At 42.3% G+C, this 22,788-nt stretch overlaps 1 protein-coding gene and 1 long non-coding RNA gene across 4 annotated transcripts in view; one reads left to right on the forward strand and one right to left on the reverse strand.

Moving 5' to 3' along the window:
• Nucleotides 1–14,740, forward strand: part of LOC103102890 (uncharacterized) — a 40,120-nt gene extending 25,380 nt beyond the window's left edge. The window contains exon 4 of the long non-coding RNA XR_472667.3: nucleotides 9,108–14,740. This is a non-coding gene — a long non-coding RNA (uncharacterized LOC103102890). The remainder of the gene's footprint in view (nucleotides 1–9,107) is intronic.
• CD4 (CD4 molecule) overlaps nucleotides 1–22,788 on the reverse strand; it is a 37,899-nt gene that overhangs the window by 9,403 nt on the left and 5,708 nt on the right. For 2 of the 3 annotated variants that reach the window (XM_007503496.3, NM_001099290.1), the window contains exons 2-3: nucleotides 17,221–17,387; nucleotides 16,928–17,101 (exon numbers count right to left, since the gene is read on the reverse strand). In XM_007503496.3, the coding sequence (XP_007503558.1) occupies nucleotides 16,928–17,101; nucleotides 17,221–17,269 (223 nt within the window). In that variant the 5' untranslated portion in view covers nucleotides 17,270–17,387. Of the gene's footprint in view, nucleotides 1–9,058; nucleotides 9,182–16,927; nucleotides 17,102–17,220; nucleotides 17,388–22,788 lie in introns of those variants that run through there. The other variant, XM_007503497.3, reaches the window with a different exon arrangement.

Consider the following 22,788-nt stretch of genomic DNA (forward strand, 5'->3'; position numbering starts at 1 on the left):
GTCTGTGCGGCTCTCTGACACTGATAATGCTCATTTTTCTGCTTTAGACTTTGGACACAAACTCTTTACTTTCCTTTTCCCTGGAAACTTCCATACTCTTATCACATTTATCAGGGCCTTGTATAACAACAATTTTTATCTTCTCCCAGTCTATAAAACCAGCCAATCTCATTAGAATAAAAACCATTCCCTTCCCCATAAAGGGCAGCTAGGTATCACAGTGGATAGAGCAATGGGTTGGGAAGACTTATCTTTCTGGGTTCAAATCTGACACTTCCTAACTGTGTGACCCTGGGCAAGTCACTTAACCCTGTTTGACTCAGTTTCTTCATCCATCAAACAACCTGGAGAAGGAAAATGGCAAACCACTCCAGTATCTTGACTAAGAAAACCCCAAATGGAGTCATGAAGAATAGGAAATGACTGAATAACAAAAAGAATCCCTATAAAACCTATGACCTTTTAGGTCTCCAGGATTTGCCCTTTGGTGGAAGTGATTTTAATTTCATCAATTTCAAGATGTAATAGATTTTGGAGATCTATTGGCAATTGAGTCAAAAAGCTGCCTCACCAGAAGTCCATCAGTGACTTCCTTTGCCCCTATCCTCCTCCTCTTCCTCTTCCTCCTCCTCCTCCTCCTCCTCCTCCTCCCTCCCTCCCTCTCTCTCTCTCTCTCTCTCTCTCTCTCTCTCTCTCTCTCTCTCTCTCTCTCTCTCACACACACACACACACACACAAACCTTCTATCCTAGAATCAATATTAAGAATCAGTTCCAAGGCAAAAGAGCAATAAGGGCTAGGCATTGAGGGTGAAGGGACCTGTCCAGGGTCACCCAGCTAGGAAGCATACCACCTAGTTGCCCCTATCCTTCTCTTCAAGGGGTAGCTCAGGGGCTCCCTTAATGTCCCAGTGGATAATGTTCTTTCCCTCCTCAATTTATCCTACCTTTTACGTATTTATTTGTATGCCTACATTCCAGTCAGCTAGTACTTAATCCTTTCCCACTATGTTTTCTGTGTGTGTATACACACTACAAACACACCTATCAACAAAATCTCTATATGCATCCATACAGAATTCATTCAGCCTAACCCATGGGACCTGAAAAGGTTACTGAGAGAATGAGGATAGAGGAAAAAGAGAGAGGGATCGAGGACAGAACCTGGGTAAATACCCACAATTAGGTGACGTGACATGGAAGATGAGTCAACAGAGGAGACGGAGAAGGAATGATAGCCCCAGGAAGACGAGAATGGGGAAAGAGTACCCAGGGAGGGAAATGTCAGTTGGATTTTTGTTGACTTTTTTATTTATTTGATTTTCTTTTATTCTTTCAAACACCTTCTATGTTTGGTTTGAAACAGAAGAGCGACAAGGGCTAGGCAATTGGGATTAGGTGACTTACTCAGGGTCACACATCGAGGAACTATCTGAGGCCAGATTTTAACCCAGGTCTGGCGCTCCCTCTACTGTACCACCTAGCTGCCCCTTATTAAGACTTTTAGCACTAGGCACTGGGGGAGGGACTCAAAAGGACAATACTTGAGCCTTCCCAAGTCCCCAGAGAACTCTGTTGAATAGGGGATATGGACAAGCACCCCAGGTGACTTGTTGGGGACTGAAACTATTGAATTGAGCTGAAATTCTAGCAGAGGCAGCCCACAGCATCGCTCACAGAGTTGGTCCCTTGCTAAAGGATGTACATGACACAGCAGCTCCTAATTGGTCAGCCCCTGGGTCTGAGACACAGTGTTTGCATTGAAGATGATTAGTGACTGAGCCAGGCAGAACCTCCCTCTGAACAGAGAGAAAATCTCCACTCCTCTTTAGAGCAGGTCACTTTGGGATTCCGCCAGCTCTCCCTTGGACTAGCAGCAACAGAAGGGGATTTTTCTCCCTCCCCCACTCCCTGGCAGCCATGGCAGCCTGCAGTTTGAGCATATGGCGGTGGGAGCATGTGCTTGCCTAGCTGAGCCTGAAACGGCACCTCGAGCCCCTGGATGCCTCCTCTGTGTTGTGTTTCCTTCCTGGGTCCAGGAATCCCAAGCTCCCCAAGAATGGATATTTCCAGCCTCATGAGTCTGAGAGTCCTTGGGCTCCTACCACTTCCCAGAGGAGGAGAAGCTGGCAAGATCATCTTGAACTTGAGCAGACTGAAGCAGGAATGTGCTGGAGCCAGCTTCCCAGCCAATTGTTAAATTTCCAGTGGGAGCGAGTACATCTCAGAAACCAGCAGATGCTACAAGCAGGGCTTACTTTATTGCTTTGTGGATGGTCCAGCCCTAAGAAGAGGATGGAGAAGTTGCTAAAGATGAAGATCGGACTTCAAACTGCGTGCATCCCCGTCCATTTAGCCATGCTTGTTAAACATGTATCAGTGCACGCCTGAGCTTGACTGCTCAGAAAAGCTGGGCCTTCTCAGACTTTGCACATCGGAAGTGAAAGTGGGATGCCTGTTTATTAGCCCCACAAAATGCCTTTTCTCACAAAATTCACTTAGCACAATGCCTGGCACACTGTAAAAGCTCAAAAAATGTTTCTTGGTTTGACCTTTAGGGAGAATACACTATATGGGCATGGGTTATTGTTGTATGTTTTTATATTTGCTGATGGCTTTTAAATCCTTATTTAAACAATACTGTGGGGAGTAGCTGAGTGACAGGGTGGATTGAGAGTCAGGCCCAGAGAGGGGAGATCCTGGGTTCAAATCTGGCCTCAAACACTTCCTAGCTATGTGACCCTGGACAAGTCACTTAACCCCCATTGCCTAAACCTTACCTCTCTTCTGCCTTAGAACCAATATACTGTATTGATTCTAAGACAGAAGGTAAGGGTTTAAAAACAAATAAACAAAAATAAATAAATAATACTGTGTATTGATTCTAGGGCTGAAAAGTAGTAAACCTCGGCAATGGGGGTTAAGTGACTTGGCCAGGAGATGTCTGAACCCAGGATCTCCCTTCTCTAGGTCTGGCTTTCAATCCATTGAATCACCTACCTGTTTCTATGTTTGTTAATGAATACCTGGGACTTTTCTTTGTTTTGAACATTTCTTGTCTTTTTCTTTTAAACGTTTATCTTCCATCTTAGAATCAATACTAAGTATTGGTTCCAAGGCAGAAGAGGGTAAGGGGTAGGATATTGGGATTAAGTGACTTGCTCAGGATCACACAGCTAGGAAGCATCTGTGGCTAGATTTGAACCCAGGACCTCCCCTCTCTCTCCCTGGCTCTCTATTCACTGAGCCACTTAGCTGCTCTGTTGACTATTTCTTTAACAGAAGAGAAAATAGTTATCCTACATATGAAACCCATTTTGTACCTAATAATTAAAAACCCTGCTGGACTCAAGAGACTGGAGCACTTCCCCTTCTTCCTCTCCATTAAAGGGGCCTTGTACTGGACCTATACTTGCAATCTGGATTGGAGTCAGTCCAAGGAAAACCTAATCACTTGAAAAAATGCTGGGCTTGGAGTCAGAAGACCTGGGGACACTTAATAGCCATGTGACCCTGGGCAAGCAATTTAACCTCCGTCTGCCTCATTTTACTTATCTATAACAGCACCTATCTCCTAAGGATCGAATGAGTTACTATGTGTAAAATGCTTAGCACAGAGCCTGGTACATAGTAAGTGCTCAATAAATGTCTACTTGCTTCTCTCCTCTTCTTAAAGGAAGGGTCAGGTTCTTCTTGCACCCCTTGGCTATTATCCCCCAACCCTGGCACTCTTGGAGAAGATTCCCTTAAATCCTGGGTTTGACTCATTTCTAGAATCTTCCCAAAGGGATAGTAGAAAGGTACGAATTAAACAATGTAAATTGGGCATGGGAGAGATTTTTAAGCCCCCCACACAGAAGAAATGGGAAACACTTTTGGATCTCACAAGCATGAATTGACAGAAACTTAAATAAATCTCAAGTAATAACTATTTGAGTCTTAAACTTCAAAACACAAAGTCGTGTTCAGGATGACTGAATTAGAATCATCCTGTGGCAGCTTAGCTCTTCACCATCTGAACAACCGTCCCCAGGTTCATGACTTCTAGAAAGCCAGGGCAGGTTGGAGACCCCCCTCCCCATTTCTGTTGTGAATGTCTTCTCCAATGCAGAGCCTCAGCTTGAGAGACAGGGAAGTACTCCCACTGTGCCCAAGGATCCAGGATCTCTGGATCTCTCTGATTCCAAGGGTGGCTTCAAAGCCTGGAAATGTTTACGCCAGGATGGCTGCTACTTGGGTCATCTACCAGATGATGAAAGAAACCCAAAGCAGAAAAGACAGTCAGGACCCAGGATCCAGCTCAGCTGAGCTGGAGCTTAAGCTACTGCTGGAAGAAGTCACTATGCTTCTGGGGCAGAGAAAAGTCACCTCTCCCAACTCTCCCCTCACCTCCACAGCAAATCCCAGAGTTGCACAAGGCCATCTAGAGGATCAAAGGAAGAAAATGACAGGAATGGATTCATACCCCCTTAAAAAAACCCAACAACCTCATACTTTCCATCTTAATATTAACACTATGTATTAGTTCCAAGGCAGAAAAGTGGTAAGGGGTAGGCAATGGAGGTTAAGTGACTTGGCTGGGAAGGACACAGCTGGAAGTATCTGAGGTCACATTTGAACTCAGGACCCCCCCCTCCATGTCTAGATATGGATCTCAATCCACCGAGCTGCCCCTATCACTCCCTTTTTATAGGTTCACCAAGAAAATAGCTTTTCCTGCTCAGTGACCATCAACCAAGTGTCTGAATCCTTTAGCCATGAGTCACTCAATTATGGCCAACAGAAAGCATCTTGGTTTGTAGTCTTCATCTTGACCCTGCTACCTCCCTCCATAGTCATGTAACCCAGGGTGTCCAGTTGGCTTTTGATCTTTCTGAATTGTTTTTTCCCTGGGCCCAAAGAAAAGATTTAGGGAGAGAAGGATCTGAAGAGCAGTGCTTTCTGACGTTCCTGGATCAGAGGATGTTCACCTTTACCCTCTCCATCATTTCACACCACCCTCAAGTCATCCAACAGGACAAGAGGATGCTCCTTGGATGCTGAAGCACCTTCTTTTCACTTTTATCTTTTTCCTTCCTCTAACCTTGCAATTCACACTTCTGGGAGAGGCCCAAGAGGGGAGCAGCTGGTGTGACTGTGAACAACACAAACAGAAAAGGACTACCCCAAGAACAATGCCAGATTGAAACCTCAGCAAAGATCAAGGCAGCATCTCAAAGAGATTCCTTTCTCCTGGTAGAGCTGATGACCAAGACCAGTGAGGAGTAAAGAGCCAGGCTGAATCCACCAGCTGTCATGGTGGGCTCTAGGTGCACGATGAAGCATCTATATGGTCAGACATGGGCAGTAGGTAGATTTGTTTTGCTTGGCTGTGCTTTGGTTGCTAGGGAGGGTTCTATTTCAGGGGGTAAAGGGAGTAGGGAAGAAACAATGGAAAGTGACAGCAATGTAAAAAAAGAACAATCAAACATTCATTTAAATTTTAAAAAAGAAACCTGGGAAGATACTAAAAGGAAGTGGAGTAATTGTAATCACCAGTCTTGGGCCTGCATGATGAAACATACCTCCCACATCTTGTTAGGGGGTTGGAGGACTATGGATGTGGAATGCTTCCTATGCGGCCAGACTCCATCATTGTGTTGGGTGATTAAGGTTTAATGACTTCTCTATATGGAAGGGTCATTAGGGGTGGGACTAGAGTGGTATAATTTATAGAGATGATAGTGAAATGAAGAAAGAAAAAGCATCACTAAAGTATGTGCATGTATAATATGTATTCATATATTAATATATAGAAATTATATATATTTATAGAGAAGGAGAGAGAGAAAAAAGAGAGAGATGGAGGGAAGGAGAGAAAGACACACAGACAGAGAAAGAGAGAGAGAATCTTCATTCTCTTTGGCCTCTCTGTGGCTTTTGAAACTTCTGACAACCCCCTTTTCCTAGGTATGTTGCTTGGGAATCAGGTCCATCCTTAATAGCAGCTCTCAATGATTTCTCTTCCCACTAAGGACAGTTCAGCATTCCATTAGCTCAAAGCCTGGAAAAATGAGTATTGACATAACAAAGAGGACAGACAGGCAGCTTTTGTTGCTGTTGCTGCTCAGTTGTTTCTGACTCTTCCTGGTGCCATTTTGGGTTTCCTTGGCAAGATACTGGTGTTTTGCCACTTCTTCCTCCAGTTCACTTTATAGATGAAGGAACTGAGACAAAAAGTAACTGGCCCTGGGTCACACAGCTAGTAAGTGTCTAAGGTCAGATCTGAACTCAGAAAAGTGAGTCTTCCTGACTGGAGGCCCAATGCTCTAGCCACTGTGCCACCTAACTGCCCAGGAAAGGAGCCACTGTCAGAACCCCTAAGAGTACACCAGCTTCTTTAGGGTCACCCATAGTCCTCTCACAGAACAAAGACTTTCACTGCTTGAGTTGAGGGACCTTCAGCTGGCCTCCATGGCTGTGTCATCAGACAGAGAGCAAATATGAGGGAGAGAAGGAATGAAGCATCTTTGGTGCAATAGTCATGGTGGTCTGAGTTTGTAGGTACCTTCCTCTTTGGGTGTATTTGTGTTCTACTGGACTGTTTCACCCATGGGCAGGGCAACCCGAACATGGGCCATCAGTTCAGTATGCCTGTGCCTGAGCCACTATTTAGAGAATATTTCTCTTGCTAATAGGATATCCCTTTTGGAGAAATCAGGGGGTTTCTTAAAAAGTATTCTGTGCCCACTCATGGACAATAAGGAGAAATCAGTTGACAAAGGAAGTGAGAGGAATCTTGGGAGGGAATGTCACCTTAGAGTTCAAAAGAGAAAAAAATAGAACTTGAGACTTTAACGAGGAGACTTTAAATGTGTACTTGAGACTTTAAAAGAATAGATTTCAAGGAGATTTTCCAAGAGAAAAATTAGGATTCCAAGGCCTGAGATTCTGAAAGGAAAAACAGTTCAACAGTGAGGGGAGACACTAAAGAATGTAATTTTGATGATATAGTCCCCAATTGTTCAGATGAGGGTGTAAAAGAGGTCTAAACAGACTGTTTAGTAGCAATTTTTGTTGTCACAAAGAACTGGAAACAAAAGGTGTTTCTCAATTGAGGAAGGGCTGAAAAAATTATGAATATTAACAACAGAATATTGCTGCACCTTAAGAAATGGTGGAAAGGTGCTTAGTGGTTAAAAGAGTTTTATTTTTCTTGTTTTTCAATAAAATGTTTGAGGGAGGGAGGGGGTAAGAACTAGGTAATAGTGTTGCTTAAAAAAAAGAAAGGAAGGATAGACATTGAAACTTTTTTTAAAGCACAGAAGAGAATAGAAAGAGTTCAGTGGATGTGGAAAGCAAGACAGCTTTGAAAGTAAAATGCCAATAAGAGATATTGGTTCTTTTCTTTGTATAGATGGGATGATGATAATATATAAAATAGGGAGGACAGAATTCCTATTTTCTTTCTGCTTTATTTAGCAAGAATAGTCTTCAGAGAAGGTAGGATAAAGTAAAAATGGTTGGCAGAGGAACTGTAAACTAAAATAATTTAGGCAAAGGTAAGGAATACCTATCTCCAGTAAGTAAATTCAAGTCACCCACTCTGGATCAATTACATCCTACGATACTGAAAAAACCTGAGATGTAGTTATTGAATATCTGTTGGTGGTCTACGGGGAATCATGGAGCAGTACAAAGAAAAGATGGGAGAGTTGTCACAGGACTAAAGTTGTCTGGACTTCCAAAAAGTGAAAGAAGGTCGTTATCCAAACTTTAGGTCAATGAACTTGATGGAGATTCCTGGAAAAATGAAAGGATCTATTTTTAAGCACTTAGAAAATATGGTCAGGGGGCAACTGGGTAGCTCAGTGGATTGAGAGTCAGGCCTGAGATGGGAAGTCCTGGGTTCAAATCTGGTTTCAGACACTTCCTAGCTGTGTGACTCTAGGCAAGTCACTTAATCCTCATTGCCTAGGCCTTACCACTCTTCTGCATTGGAACCAATACACAATATTGATCCCAAGATGGAAGGTAAGGGTTTTTATTAAAAATAAGAATAATAAAAATAATTTCAAAAAAAGAAAGTGTGGTCAATAGAAGCCAGCATGGTTTAATTAAGAACAAGTCTAGGTATGGTAGCACTTTTTTTGTATGAGGAAAAAATGAAGCAAAATGGATGCTCATTGAAAATGACTGAAAATCTTGGGATATGAATGCAATGGAATATAGTTGGGTTTTAAGAAATGACAAATATGTAGAATTCAGAGAACCATAAGAAGACTTGTGTGAATTGATAAGGTGAAGAAAGAAGAATCAGGAAAATAATATCTAAAATAACTATAATAATGATACCTAAAACAACTAAATAAAAATAAATAATATGGAAATATTCTATAAAATAGATAATAAAAATTTTAAATAATATCCACAATAACTATAATAACTAAATATAAACAAATAATATATATTTATATAAATAATATAATTACAATAAATAAAATGCTAGCCACAATCATTATAATAGTGATAACTAAAATAACTAAATACAAACAAATAATATATGTATATATATAAACGTAATGTGTGTTCTATAGCCGTATATATTTCTATATAATAATATAATAAATAAATAAAATCATATCCACAATAACTATAATAATGTGCTAGGTAGCTCAGTGGATTAAAAACCAGGCCTGGAGGCAGGAAATCATGGTTTAAATCTGGCCTCAGATACTTCATCTCTTTGTGACCCTGGGTAAATTACTTAATCCTACTGGCCTCAGTTTCCTCATCTGTAAAGTGATCTGGAGAGGAAAATGGCCAGTTTCTTTGCCAAGAAAACCCCAAATGGGGTCATGAAGAGTTGGATAGGGCTGAATAACAACAACACAGCTCACAAGATGCCACCAATGGGCTTCCTGTGAACTGTCAATCCAGCGGATTCAATGAGCTCTTATCAAGGCTCCTTCCTCAAATGAAGCCCCTAGAACGGCGGGTCATAAAACATTCCCGCCATAAATGGGCGGGGGGGGGGGGGGGGAGGAGGGAGGGGAAGGCGATCTTCCACAAATACAAACAGTGTACAGAGGGAGACTTCCTGCCCTTTGAAGCGGCTTCCTTTCTCAGGTATCCAAGTCTGCCTGGGCAGCCGTCTCTCCTCTCCGCGAGCCTTCTACGAATCTGCCAGTTCTGAGGACACTCTTCTCCCCAGACCTCCTGCTCTTCTAGGCTCCGAGCCGCGGGGATCTCCTGTGCGCCGGCCCCCCAGCTCCGGAACTCCGACCCCTCCTTCGGGACTCAGGCAGGTGGAACCCCCGGAGGCACGACCAACCTGCTGGCTTGGCCAAACAAAGCGTTCCTTTCCGAACCCAGTCAAGGATGCATTCAAGCCTCCTAAAGAGGCTGAGGCGTCAATTCTTGTTTACCCTGAAACCTCGCGGAGACTCCTTCAGCTGAGGTGGGGGAGGGAACCACATCCTCTTCTTTAATAAATGAAAACCGGAGGACGCTCTATTGTCATTTAGATGAAGTGAAACGTACACTATTTCTTCCAAAGGACAGATATCGAGGCGGGCTTTTGGTTTTTGCTTGGGAGGGAGGCGGTAAACGGCCAGGGCAGAACAGTGCCTTTACCGTGGGACAAAGTTGCTGTGCTCAGTTCATTTTGCTTCGCTGTTTTCCTTTGTTATGAAGAAAGGTTCTATGGTGGTAGTGGGAGGCACAGGGAGAAAAGTGGTATATTTAAAAAAACACTGACACACACACAAAAACACAGAGCAAACCCTTACCTTCTGTCGTGAAATCAATATGAGAGAATAGCGGGAAGGGCTAGGTAATGGGGGGGGAGGGGGGAGGCAAATGACTTGCCCAGGATCACACAACTGGGAAGTGTTTGAGGTCAAATTTAACCCAGGACCTCCCTAAGCCAGGCTTGACTCTCAATCCACTGAGCCACCCAGCTGCCCCCAATAATAACACATTTTTTAAAGAAAATAAATTTCTACTCTAATGTTTAAAAAAAAAAGGCATATGAGAATAACCTCATTTGTTTTATTCTAACTTACAAGACTAATTTATTTATTGGGTCTGTTGACCATTGAAATGCTGTAACCATAGTCTATCTTTATCTCTGAGAGCTAATTCTTGTAGGGGAGATTCAGAGATAGGGACAGCTAAATAGTGTTTTGGGAACTGTTTGAATTGAATTGAATTGCTTTGAGGGCCCAAATCCAGAGTATTGACATTTGTCAATTATAACTTGGATGAAAGTGTCTCATGAAGTTCTGTAAGTCTCTTTGTTGGCCTTATTCCATTCAATAGTTTTTATCAGCCTGTATGAAAATACTCATGGCATGACAATAAAGTTTGTGAATGTCATAAAGCTGAGAGAAATAGCTAAGACATTGGATAACTTTCCAAGGACCCAAAAGTAGAGACAAAAGGGCAGGTTGGTAGCACAGAAGACAGAGAACCAGACCTGGAGACGGGAAGTCCTATATTCAAATCTAGCCTCAGACACTTCCTAGCTGTGTGACCCCGGGTAAGTCACTTAACTCTAATTGCCTAGTTCTTACCAATTTTCTGCCTTGGAACTGATACTTAGTATTGATTCTAAGACAGAAGATAATGGGTTCAGGGGGGCAAAGGAGAGATAAATGTAAACTCCTAGACTTGGGTTCAAAAAATTAACTGTCCTAGTACAAAATGGAGAAAGAAGTTTGTGTGAAAAATAACATGGGGCCCAGAGTGAATTAATGATGTGGCATTGTTAATGAGTTTACTGATGTAGCCACATTCATTTTAATTTAGTCTGCACCAATAAAGGCATAATATTCCAAATAAGAGAAGCGATGGTCCATTCCAAAGTACTCTGCCATAGGCAGATGACATCCAGAGAATGTTATTACTTCTGGGTATCTTGTTTTAGGAAAGACATTAGCAAGTTGTTATAGGAAAAAAAAAAAGGAAGAAAGCACCTAGTATTGTAAGGAGGATTCAAATCCAAGGTAAAGGATTCAACTGATATAAGGATCAATATTTTTAAACCCTTACCATCTGGCATAGTAGCAATTCTAAGACAGAAGAGTGGTAAGGGCTAGACCACTAGGGCTAATCGACTTGCCCAGGGCCACACAACTAGGAAGTGTCTGAGGCAGAATTTGAACCCAGGTCCTCCTGCCTCCACACATGGCACTCTATCTATTGGGCTACCTCGATGTCTCTACAAAGATCTATTTAAGGGACTAAGAATGTTTAGCCTGGATAAGAAGAGACTTGAGAGTGGAGGTGGCAGAGAAGCATAATAGCTGTCTTTTAAGTATCTGGAGAGTTGTTTTATGGATGAGGGATTATTTATTAGACATATTAAATTTTGGCCCCCGTGGACTAATGGGCAAAAACTACATGACCGTGGACAAGCCATTTAACTTCTCCGAACTTGCATGTTCCTCATCTCTAAATGGACATAATAATGGAATCTGCCTCTCAAATATTAAAGACCCATAATGGTGATGGTAGTGACCAGGTGACTTTGGGCAAGTCACTAAATCTTTGCCTCCTCATTTTCCTCCTCAGTAGCTGATCTTTAATTTATTTATCTTCCAATCTCATCATTCTATGATTTCCATTCAATTGAACTCAATTAAACACTCAAATTCAATTCAATATTTACACATAGGAAAGGAAAAATGCATTTATTAAGTGCCTGCTCTGTACCAGGCACTGTGCACATATTAGTTTATTTGATACTCAACAATCACGTTGGGAGGTAGGTGTTATTATGATCTCCATTTTAAAATGGAGGAAACTGATGCAGACAGAGGTTAAGTGACTTGCCTAGGGTCACGTAGCCTAGTGAGAGTCTGGATTTGAACTCAGCTATTTATGATTCCAAACTCAGCTCTCTATCCCTTGTAGCAGCACCTGGATGACTAAAGAGAAGAGAATTATGCAACGCTCTGGAGGAGACAAGATTCAATGATACATAGTTCCATCTCCTGGAACTTAGAGTTTGGTGGAAGATACACACAGAAAAGGATATGATACAAAATGTTAGTATAACAGCAACAAGCCCATAGGGCTTACATCCTGGCTCCAGGGGCATAGACACAAGTTCTGGCCTCTTGCTAAAGGGCACCTACAACCCTAGTGCAAATATCAATAATATGAAAAAGGGTCTTGATCAATGACACATGTAAAACCCAGTGGAATTGCTCATCAGTTTAGGGAGGGGGGAGGGAAAGAAAATGAATCATATAACCATAGAAAAATATGTTAAATTAATTAATTAAATAAATTTTCCAATTAAAAAAATAAAGGGCACCTACAATCCAAGACTCACTGTTGGCTCCTTGTTTCCTGTGATAAAGGGGTGGTAGTGATGGAGTGAGCCACGCACTGGGACCCCTTCTAGTGACACGTGTGTTCTGGCATCTCACTACAGGGCACGTGTAACCCAAGGTTCCTGGTTTGGCTTCATGATCCCTAATACCAGGGGCTATGAAAAAAACCCCCAACAAGATTTCCATCTGGGTAAGAGTTGCTGCCTACAGTAGACTTGGAGGAAGAAACTACTTCCACTGAAGTTGTCTCTCTTCCTCTCTGTGGAGGATGTCACTTAGAGCTTAGTCAGCATTTCCCTCAAACTTGCAGTGAAAAGGTTAGGAGATCTCTTTCCCCTCCTCCCCTCCCCTCCAAACGATGGTGACTGCAAGGTGATGGGGCAGGGAGAACAAGCACATGCCTACACAAGGCTAAGATTGGCTCCCAAGTGCCCATCTGCCTCTCTGGCTTTGTACTTCTTTCCCCCATCAAAGAGCAATCCTGAGCCTGCTGTGTCTGGTCTTGGAAACAACTTCATGAATTCAAGAGATTGAGTCCTCCTGGGTCTGGGCACTGGTTGGCCAGTAGGAAGGGATCTCCTGGCAAGCCTGTAAATATTCCATGGAAAATACACGCTGTTGAGCCTATGACCTGGTTCTAATACAGTAGATGGCTGATGGAGGTGGGCAAGTATCCGATTATCTTTGTCACCTTAGGATCACAACAGCAAAACTAGAAGGGATCTGAGAAACCATCTAGTCCAATGACCCTTTTAAGTGCTTTTCTAGCTGTGAAAGGTTTTTTAAAAAGTTGAATTTACAACTTCCTCCATTTAGGGAGGGGGTTCCCAGCAAGGAACTACTCTTCAGATGATATTTAGACATCTATGTAGCACCCTGAGACATTAAAGTGACTGGACAAGGAACGATCAGCTCCGACCTGAAATTTCTATGAAATTCCATCACAATAAAGAAAAGATCTCTCTAATGAAACTTGTAAACTTTCACTCAACACTCCTACATTTCAAGCAAGATTCAGCTTGATTCCATTCTAGTATAACGAATTAAGTAGGAGAATTCCTTGAAGTTGTTGTCATGGGAAGCTATAGAAATATATACGAGGTGACTCAGAGTAATGATGCAATGTGAACCAGGCTAAGTTAGTCAGAGAGGTTTTTGGTTTGTGTTGTTACCAGTTATTTCAAGGAATAGAATGATATGAACAGGAATATAACTCCACAAGACTCTCTTAAGTTCCCACTCTCCTTTTTTCTAAATGTCTCTCCACAGTGCCTAGTAAAGACTTTACTTTATATTATATCTTCTACCCAAAATTTACATATGTTAACAGTTTGATCACAAGAAAAATTGCCTTTAATTTATTATTTTATAATTTTTGAATATGTTAAATGAGAGTCAGGGTCGTATAGTGGGTAGAGAACAGGCCTCCAAGTGAGGAAGAACTGAGTTTAATTATTGCCTCTGATACATACTGGCTATGTGACTTAGACAAGTCACTAAACACCTTAACATCCCAGGTAACTCCCCAAAACTAGATGTTACAGAGCAGACATCCACCTCCACTGTCGAGAAAGTTCTTCACTAGGAACTCAAAATGGTAATGCAATCATAGGTCCTGTCAGAAATATCTATACAAGGGACCAAAGGGGTAGCTCAGTGGATTGAGAGCCAGGCCTAGAGATGGGAGGTCCTAGGTTCAAATCTGGCCTCAGACACTTCCCAGCTGTGTGACCCTGGGCAAGTCATTTATCCTCCATTGCCTAGCCCTTACCACTCTTCTGCCTTGGAACTAATACACAGTGTGGATTCTAAGATGGAAAGTAAGGGTTTAAAAATATATATACATATACAAGGGGCAGGTAGGTGGCTCAGTGCATAGAGAGCTAGGACTGGAGATGGGAGGATTTGGGTTCAAATGTGACCTCAGACACTTCCTAGATGCCTCACCCTGGGCAAGTCCCTTAACCCCAGTTGCCTAACCTTTATCACTCTTCTGCCTTGGAACCAATGCTTCATATTGATTCTAAGACAGAAGGTAAAGGTTTCAAAGACATATATACATATATATTTGTATATGAGAATATAAACTATGATTAACCAGAATCCAACTAATGTGAATTTTCTGGATGGTTTTTAATGATAAAAAGGCAAACGCAAAAAAAAAAAAGGCAAAGGAACTATCTGGGGTCAGTAAAAAAAAAAGTCTTTCTAGGCTTCTATACATATATTTAAAACAAGAAAGATTAATGCTCAAAATGATCAAACTGTGTCTTTCCTCAATTACCAATTAATAAAGAGATCAGTTCTGTTCACTGACTTCTACTTACTAAGTCAGTCAATTGACCAACCAATAAATATTTATTAAGCACCTACTTTATGTCAGGCACTGACCTAGGCATTGATATACAAAACCAAAAATGAAACAGTCCCTGATCTCAAGGAGCTTACATTGTGGTGTGGAGGGAGATGGCAGGTAAATAAACAAAAGGTTGATCAATACAAGATCATTAGGGAGGGAGACCACAAGCACTAACCTCTGGGCAGATCAGAAAAGGCATCCTAAAGAAGGCAGTGCTGGAGTTGTGTCTTAAAGGAAGTTAGGGATTCTGGAAGACATTCTGGGTGGCTTCCTGATCTGGGGCCCAGTTAGTACAAAGATTCGGAGATGGGAGAATAGAGTGCCATGTGTGAGAAACAGAGAAGAGTCTAGTTTGGTTGGACAATAGCATGGAGGAAGAGAAGTAATGTCTAGTAAGACTGGAAAGATAAGTTGGAACCAACTTGTGAAGGGCCTTGAAAGACAAAGGAGTTTCTATTTTATCCTAGGAGCATGAGGGAGTTCATCAAGCAGGGAAGTACCATAGATTGAAGGGACTTATGGAAGTCTTAGGGAAGCTTGCTTGGGCAGCTATGTGCAAGATAAATGGGTTCTAGGGAGACCTGAGACCCAGAGACAGACTAGAATGCTGCTTCCTTGTTGTTCAGTCATTGTCCAGCTCTTCTTCATGGCAGAAATATTGGAGTGCTTTGCCATTTTCTTCTCCAGTTTATCTTACAGATGAGGAAACTGAGGCAAACAGAGTGAAGTGACTTGCCAAGGGTCACCCCACTAGGAAGTGCCTGAGACCAGTCAGATTTGAACTCAGAAAGATGAGTCTTCCTGACTCCCAGCCCAACACTCCATCCATTGTACCACCTAGTACCCTGGAAAGCTCTTACCATCTAGGTAAGGGAGAATGAGAACCTGAACTAAATAGGAGCTGTGTGAGTGAAGAGAAAGGCTCATCGGAATCATGCCATGAAGAGGAAGAAATGGCAAGCTTTGGCAGCCTTTGGCTATTTAGGATAAGGAGAAAGAGGAGTTGAAAGAAGTGCTGCAATTACAAACTTGGAGGGTTAGAAAAATGGTGGTCTTCTCAATAGAAAGAGGAAGTTCAAAATAAGGAATGGTTTGGGGGAAGATAAGGAGTTGTGTTTTGGGACATTTGGTTATAAAGATATTTTATTTTACCAATTACATGGAATAACATAAGTTTTATGAAGTTATATGATCCAAATTGTGTCCTACCCTCCCTCCCTCCTCTTCTCCCTCTCAGAGCTGGCAAGCCTACAATCTGGGTTTGTTTGGGACATTTGGGGTTAAAAGTCTCTAGGAAGAGGGCAGCTGGGTGGCTCAGTGGACTGAGAGTCAGGCCTAGAGATGGGAGGTCCTGGTTTCAAATCTGGCCTCAGACACTTCCCAGCTGCATGACCCTGGGCAAGTCACTTGACCTCCATTGCCTAGCCCTCACTCTTCTGCCTTGGAGCCAATACACAGTACTGATTCTAAGAGGGAAGGGAAGGGCTTAAAAAAAAAGTCACTAGGATAAGTCACTAGGATGTTGGTGGTACAGGGCTTGAGCTCCATAGACAAACTGTCATTATATATGAAGACTGATAAGTCAGCAATATAGGGAAGATAATTAAACCCTCTCAGAGCTGATGAAATCACTGTGAGTGTGTATGAAAAGACATAATAAAAGTGCTGAGTAGAAAATCTTGGGGGTTGTAATTAGGGCAGCTAGATGGCACATTGGCTAGAGCACCAGACTTGGAGTCAGGAAGACTCTTCATGAGTTCAAATCTGACCTCAGACACTAACTGTGTGACCTTAGGCAAGTCACTTGTTGGCCATCGTTTCTTCATCTGTATACATGAGCCAGAGAAAGTGGCAAAATCTTTGCCAAGAAAACTCCCAAATGTGGTTACAAAAAGTCCATAGTTAGAGCCTGATGTGATATCAATCATGTCCCCAAGCAATGGAGACTGAGGAATAGTCAGATAGATAGGAGGAGAACCAAGGAAAACACTATCCTGAAAACTCAGAGAGCAGTCTGGGTCTGACTCTCTGTCCACTGTGCCAACGGGCTGCCCCACGATATGCACGTATTGCACTGAGCTCGCTGCCCACAATTAGAGAAACCTGTTCATTAATTATATTTGTAGATTTTCCTAGAGAAACTTGAAGTTGGGATCATGAGCTAAAAGAGGAAGTCGCCTTTTGGTGGTTAGATTTCTGCAGAAGGTCAAAGTTTGGGGGGACCCAAGGCCACGGGCTACACTTACCCCACATCATTCTTGATAAACCTTTCTGGAAGCTCTTGAGAATCAAATCTTGGTTCTGTTGTTTCCAGGCAAAGTCCATTCTTTCTTTCCTTGAAGCTTTACAAGGCAATTCAACAGTACCCCCAACCTGGCCCAGGACTGACTCCTTTCCTCTAGTCATAGCAGGCAACAAAACTGGATCCCAGAGACAGAGAAGAGTAGGTAAGGGCCTGAATTTTGTTTCCTCCCCCGACCCATCATAAGACCCAGCTCCTCTGCCACCCTGGCCCCCACACTCAAGAATGGTCACTCACCCAACTGCAGGGCCAGGAGCAACATTGCCAGAGCAGCTCCCCTAGACATCCTGGCCTTGTCAAGGACCCGAAGAGCCTCAGGCTCCGCTGGGAGGTGCCAGAGTGGGAAGAAAGTCTAGGACAAGCCCGACAGAAAGCTGGAGGAAGGAGGGCTCTTCTTTGGGATGCTGTAGATTCAAGAGAAGTCAGTCAGTCCACGACTGTTCCGTGGCACGCCCACTATGGGGAGGCCATTGAGTCATTGAATCAGGATACCAAAAAAGTGCCAAGTTTTACTTCAGGAGCTTAGGAGGAGGCAGCTTTTACTCCTCCATTGTTTCTCAGGCACAGAACCATAGATTAAATATTTGTACTTTCCAAAAAATGGGATTAAGTCAAAAAGGTCTGCCCATGATGGAAAACAAGATCTATAGCTAACTACATGGGATCTCCTTCATTTGAACAGGATCTCCTGGAGGTCAGAGACCATTTGGATTTGTTTCTCCAGGGCTTAGCACAGTGCCCAGCATGTTGTCATTCAGGTGTGTCCACCTCGTCCTGAGCCAATGGAGCATCCTGTCCAGGGGGTTTTCTTGGCAAAGATACTGGAAGGGTTTGCCATTTCCTTCTCTGCTGGATTAAGGCACACACAACTAATAAGAATCTAATATCAGATTTGAACTCGGGTCTTCTTGACTCTAGTCCCAGTGTTCTACCAACTGAGCCATCTAGCTGCCTCGCCAAGCACATAAGCATCACTTAGTAAATGCTTATTGACTAACTAAATGATTTTTTTTTGACCAGGCCAGGGTACAAAGTGCCTATCACCTTCCTCTTTCCAGACCCTATGTTTCTTTCATTCCTTTTTTTTAACCCTTACTTTCTGATTTGGGAATCAATACTAGGTATCAATTCCAAGCAGAAGAGCAGTAAGGTCTAGGCAATTAAAGTTAAGTGACTTGCCCAGGGTCATACATCTAGAACGTGTCTGAGGCCAGATTTGAACCCAGGGCCTTCTATCTCTAAAACTAGCACTACTCTATCCACAAAGCTCTAGCTATTCCTTTATGTGTGTTGTTGTTGTTTTTAATATAGCCTAAGTTTGCTACCCTCCAAAACCTCAATTTTTTTTTTCATCTAAAATTGTTGTCTAGCCAAGTCTCTCTATCCTAAGTTTGGTGAATGGTTTTCTTGTTAAACTCTTACCTTCTATCTTAGAAGCAATAGTAGGTATTGGTTCCAAGGCAGAAGAGTGACAAATACTGGGCAACTGGGATTAAGTAACTTGTCCAGGATCACATAGCTAAGAACTGTCTGAGGTCAAATTTGAACCCAAGGCCTTGGCTCTCTATCCCCTGAGCCACCTGGCTGCCCTCCAAGTGTCTTTTTGTTTTGTTTTGTTTTGTTTTGTTTTTACACCTTTTGCCTTTGGTAAGGATTGGGCCATGGGGGTGAAGTGACTTGCCTAGGGTCACCCATTAGGAAGAATCTGAGGGCAGATTTGAACCAAGGACCTCTCGTCTCTAGGCCTGGCTCTCCATCCACTGAGCTACCCAACGGCCATCCAAGTGATTTTTTAAAAACTCATCTTTAAATTTCTCTTTATTAATAAAATTCTATCTTATAAATCTGGCCTGTCTCCCTTCCCTATGGAAATCTTTTGAGGTACTCTGTTGTTCAGTTCCAGCTTCATACCATATGCAATAAATGATCATGAGTAATGCAAAGGCATTAAGATAAAATGGAAGTTCAAAGGAGAAAGAGATGACCAAGGGCTGAAGAGAACAGGGCAGGCCTACCAGAGAAAATGGAATTTTAATTTTATGGCTAGGAGGCAGAAGACATTCCAGGTGGCAGCACCAGCAGTAACAAAGCCAGGGGCAGCTGGGTGGCAAGTACCAGGAGCTTAGAGAACCTGGGTTCAAATCTGGCCTCAGACACTTCCCAGCTGTGTGACCCTGGGCAAGTCACTTGACCCCCATTGCCTAGCCCTTACCACTCTTCTGCCTTGGAGCCAATACACAGTACTGATTCTAAGAGGGAAGGTGAGGGCTTAAATCTTGTTTTGATGCTAAGACAGGAGGTAAATACAAGCCATGTGACAAAGGAGAGAGAACTGGCCTCATAGTCAGAAAGACATAGCTGGGTCATCCTGCATCCATCCTTTAACCTCCCAGAACAAAGAGGAACTGGTGGAAGGATTTTCCTCCCCTGGAAGTCCCCGGTGCCAAAGAAATCACAGCCCCAGCCTCACCTCTCCCTTAAAAGATTTACAAAGTGTTTTACACGGGCATGTACAAAGAGGCAGAGAGTGAATACAAATGTAATATTTGTACGAACAATGAAGATGTAAGTCTGGCTGGAGAGAGGCTGAAACAAGAAATAAGACTGGAGAGGGAGATTTCAGTCATATTATGGTGGGCATTGAACGACACACTAAGGATTCGGTTTTTATCCTATAATAAACAAACATTCCCAGTAGGGAGCCATTGAAGGTATTGGAGTAAGTAAGAAAAAAACAAAACTGTTCTTTAGGAAGATTAATTGTTCTTAAAGGATACAAATGTATAAAAAACATTTATAGTAGTTCTAGTTGTGGTTACAAAGAATTAGAAACTGAAGGGAAATTCCCCATTGGGAAATGTTTGGGGAAATATAGATGAATGTAATGAAATGCCAGAAGAAATGAAAAAAGGAATGGCTTTGGATAAATTTTGGAATGCTGTACTTGTATACACTGTGAAAGGCAGTTGGGTGGCACAGTGGATAGAGCCCTGGACCCAAACACTTCACTTCGTCATTAGCTAGGTGATCCTGGGCACTCACGTAACCTCTGCCTGTCTCCGTTATTGTAGCTCTAAACTGGAGATCATGATAGCACCCCCTCCCAGTTCTGTTGTGAGGATAAAAATGAAATAATATTGGTAAACCTGAAAGTGCTATATAAATGCTGGCTAGTATAATTATTTACTGAAGGCTGAACAAGAACAATTTCTAGAAAAATATTATAAAGAAAAACAGATGTAAGGAATCTATCCAATGCGAGGACCAATGGTGATTCCCAAGGACAAAGCCTACTACCCACCCTCTGTCAGCAATGTAGACCGACACATACATTTTTAGACCTGGCCAATGAGGAAATGTGTTTTGTTTAACAGTACATGTTTGTGCTACAGGTTCTGATTTTGGTTTTTGTCTTTTGGGGGAAGGGGTTAGGAGGCTGAAAAAATAAATGCTCATAATTTAAAAGAAATGTTTAAAGATGAGCTTTTCTTCTTTATAAAAATAGTTTTTATCCAAAAGCAGAGGACAAACTGAGGGAATAGAAACACCGAGGAAAAGCAACTGCCTGACTACAATGGCTGAGGGGACATGACAGAGGAAAGACTCGGAGCGAACACTCTGATGCAAATACTAACAACATGGCAATGGGTTCAAGTCAAGAACACATATGATACCAGTGGAATCACGCGTCGGCCACGGGGGGTGGGGGGGAGGAAAAGAAAATGATCTTTGTCTTTAATGAAAAATGCATGGAAATGAACAAATAAAATACTATAAAATTTAAAAAAAAAGAAAAAAAATAGTTTTATTCTTATTTGCTTTGTCGTAGCAGATACATCCCAATGAACAAACACGCAAAGTCTACCCCTGCCAAAGAGTTAAACAAGACTAGCTAAAAGACAGATTTGGGTATCAAGGGATTACATTTGTACAACCCAGCAGAATTGCTTGTCAGCTCTGGGAGGGGGGTGGGAAGAGGGAAGAGAAAGAAAATGAATCATGGAGACATGGAAAAATATTTTTAAATAAATAAAAATAAAAGACAGGTTTTGATTGATAGTGAATGGCATTTTAAGCAGATAAATTCAGCAGCCGATAAACTGAAGTGGACAAACACACCCAGAGCCAGATCTGTATCCTAAGAGAAAGGATCCCTGCCATCTGACCCCATTTTCCACTCCCTCAGTGTCTTCTACATCCTCCCACCACCCCTCCCCCCAAACCCCCTGCATTTCACCTCCCCCAACTTCCTCAGTTCTAGGAAAGAAGTAGTATGAACCCTGGGGGGGGGGGGAGACAAGGAAATAGAAAGAAGAGGGGGAATTAGTGGTTTCCTGTTTCCAAACTTTAGAATAGGAGAAATGGGTTTCTGATTGTTCTGTAGATCTTGGTGCCTCAAGAATGCTCTTGTAAAGGGTAAAAAGTTGGTTTGACAAAATGTTTATGAGTTAAAAAAGATTGTGGTCGCCAATTATAAAATATTAGCCCTTAATTCAAAATGACTGTTAGCAGCTTTTATTTACAACAAGGTAGAGATATTAAAATGGTTTACTAAGTGTTAAGTAGGGGTACTTTTAGTTCTTGATTGATTAACTCAAAACAGACAAAAGGAATAAAGAATTCCCTTTCACACTGGACTTTCATCATGATTTATGAACAAACACTGAGCACATGGAGGGCCAGTGTGTGTGTGTGTGTGATAGAAGAAGAACTAGATTTGTTCATACAGGATATGGGTTCAAATCCTAGCTTGCTACTATTTTACCTGTGTGACTTTGGCCAAGTTACTGAATTTTTTGAACTTCAAATCCTTATCTGTGAAAATGAAGATTAGAGCAGATGATATAGAAAATCATTTTAAGCTCTAAATTATATAATTTTATGTAAACCATTTCCTTCACACTTCTCTGAGAAGGTGCTAAGGGATGGAGACAGCCAGCTGGGTTGAAGAGGAAACTGAAAAAATGAACTGATCATATCATGAAACTTTGGCATATATGTAGCCAGAATGGTGTAGCGGTTACTGAGAATTCCCCAAGTTTGTGGTGGTCGACTTTTGACCTTGAGGGGATTTCCTTCCACAGAAAAGTCGTGAAGGGAGTCAAAGAAGGAGGAAGTATGGGTCATGATTTTCTGTGCCAAGCCCAAAGGAATCAGGACAGATGCATTGGCCCTCATGCCACCCAAAACAGAGGGCTACAGAAGTGAAACTGATCTCCCAGAGAACCCCAGCTGCTGTGCTCTGTAAAAAAAAAAAAGATACCTAACCCACTTGTCATTTCTCCGGCTTTCCTGTTTCCCCCTCCCCACCAACTAGAGGATAGAGAAGGATAATGGACCTGAATCACCCCTCTTCTCCTTGCCTCAAGTTCTGCTGTGCCCTGCTTTCCCTTAGTTTGATTCTAGGTGATCTTGATTTAAAGTGCGTGGCCATTGACCGACTCTGACCTGCTAGACTACATATGAACCTAGAGAAAAACTTAGCAAGAGAACACTCTGCCCTATAACCTACAAGCAGGGCAAAGTGGGAGTGGACAAAGGTGACTTAGGCATCTGACACTGCTGGCATTAAAGGACTCAAGCACCATGCATCTTCTCATCCATCCTCTCCACCCCCCTTACTGGAAACAAAGTAGATGGACAGTAACAGAGGCAAGGTTGAACAAGTGATTATTTTCTCTTTTTAAACCCTTACCTTCTGTCTTAGAATAGATGCTAAATGTCATTCCAAGGCAGAAGAGTGGTGAGGGCCAGGCAGTTGAGGTTAGGTGACTTGTCGTCATACAGCTAGGAGATATCCGAAAT

This window comes from Monodelphis domestica, chromosome 5, assembly GCF_027887165.1.
Source record: "Monodelphis domestica isolate mMonDom1 chromosome 5, mMonDom1.pri, whole genome shotgun sequence".
Taxonomy (NCBI): domain Eukaryota; kingdom Metazoa; phylum Chordata; class Mammalia; order Didelphimorphia; family Didelphidae; genus Monodelphis; species Monodelphis domestica.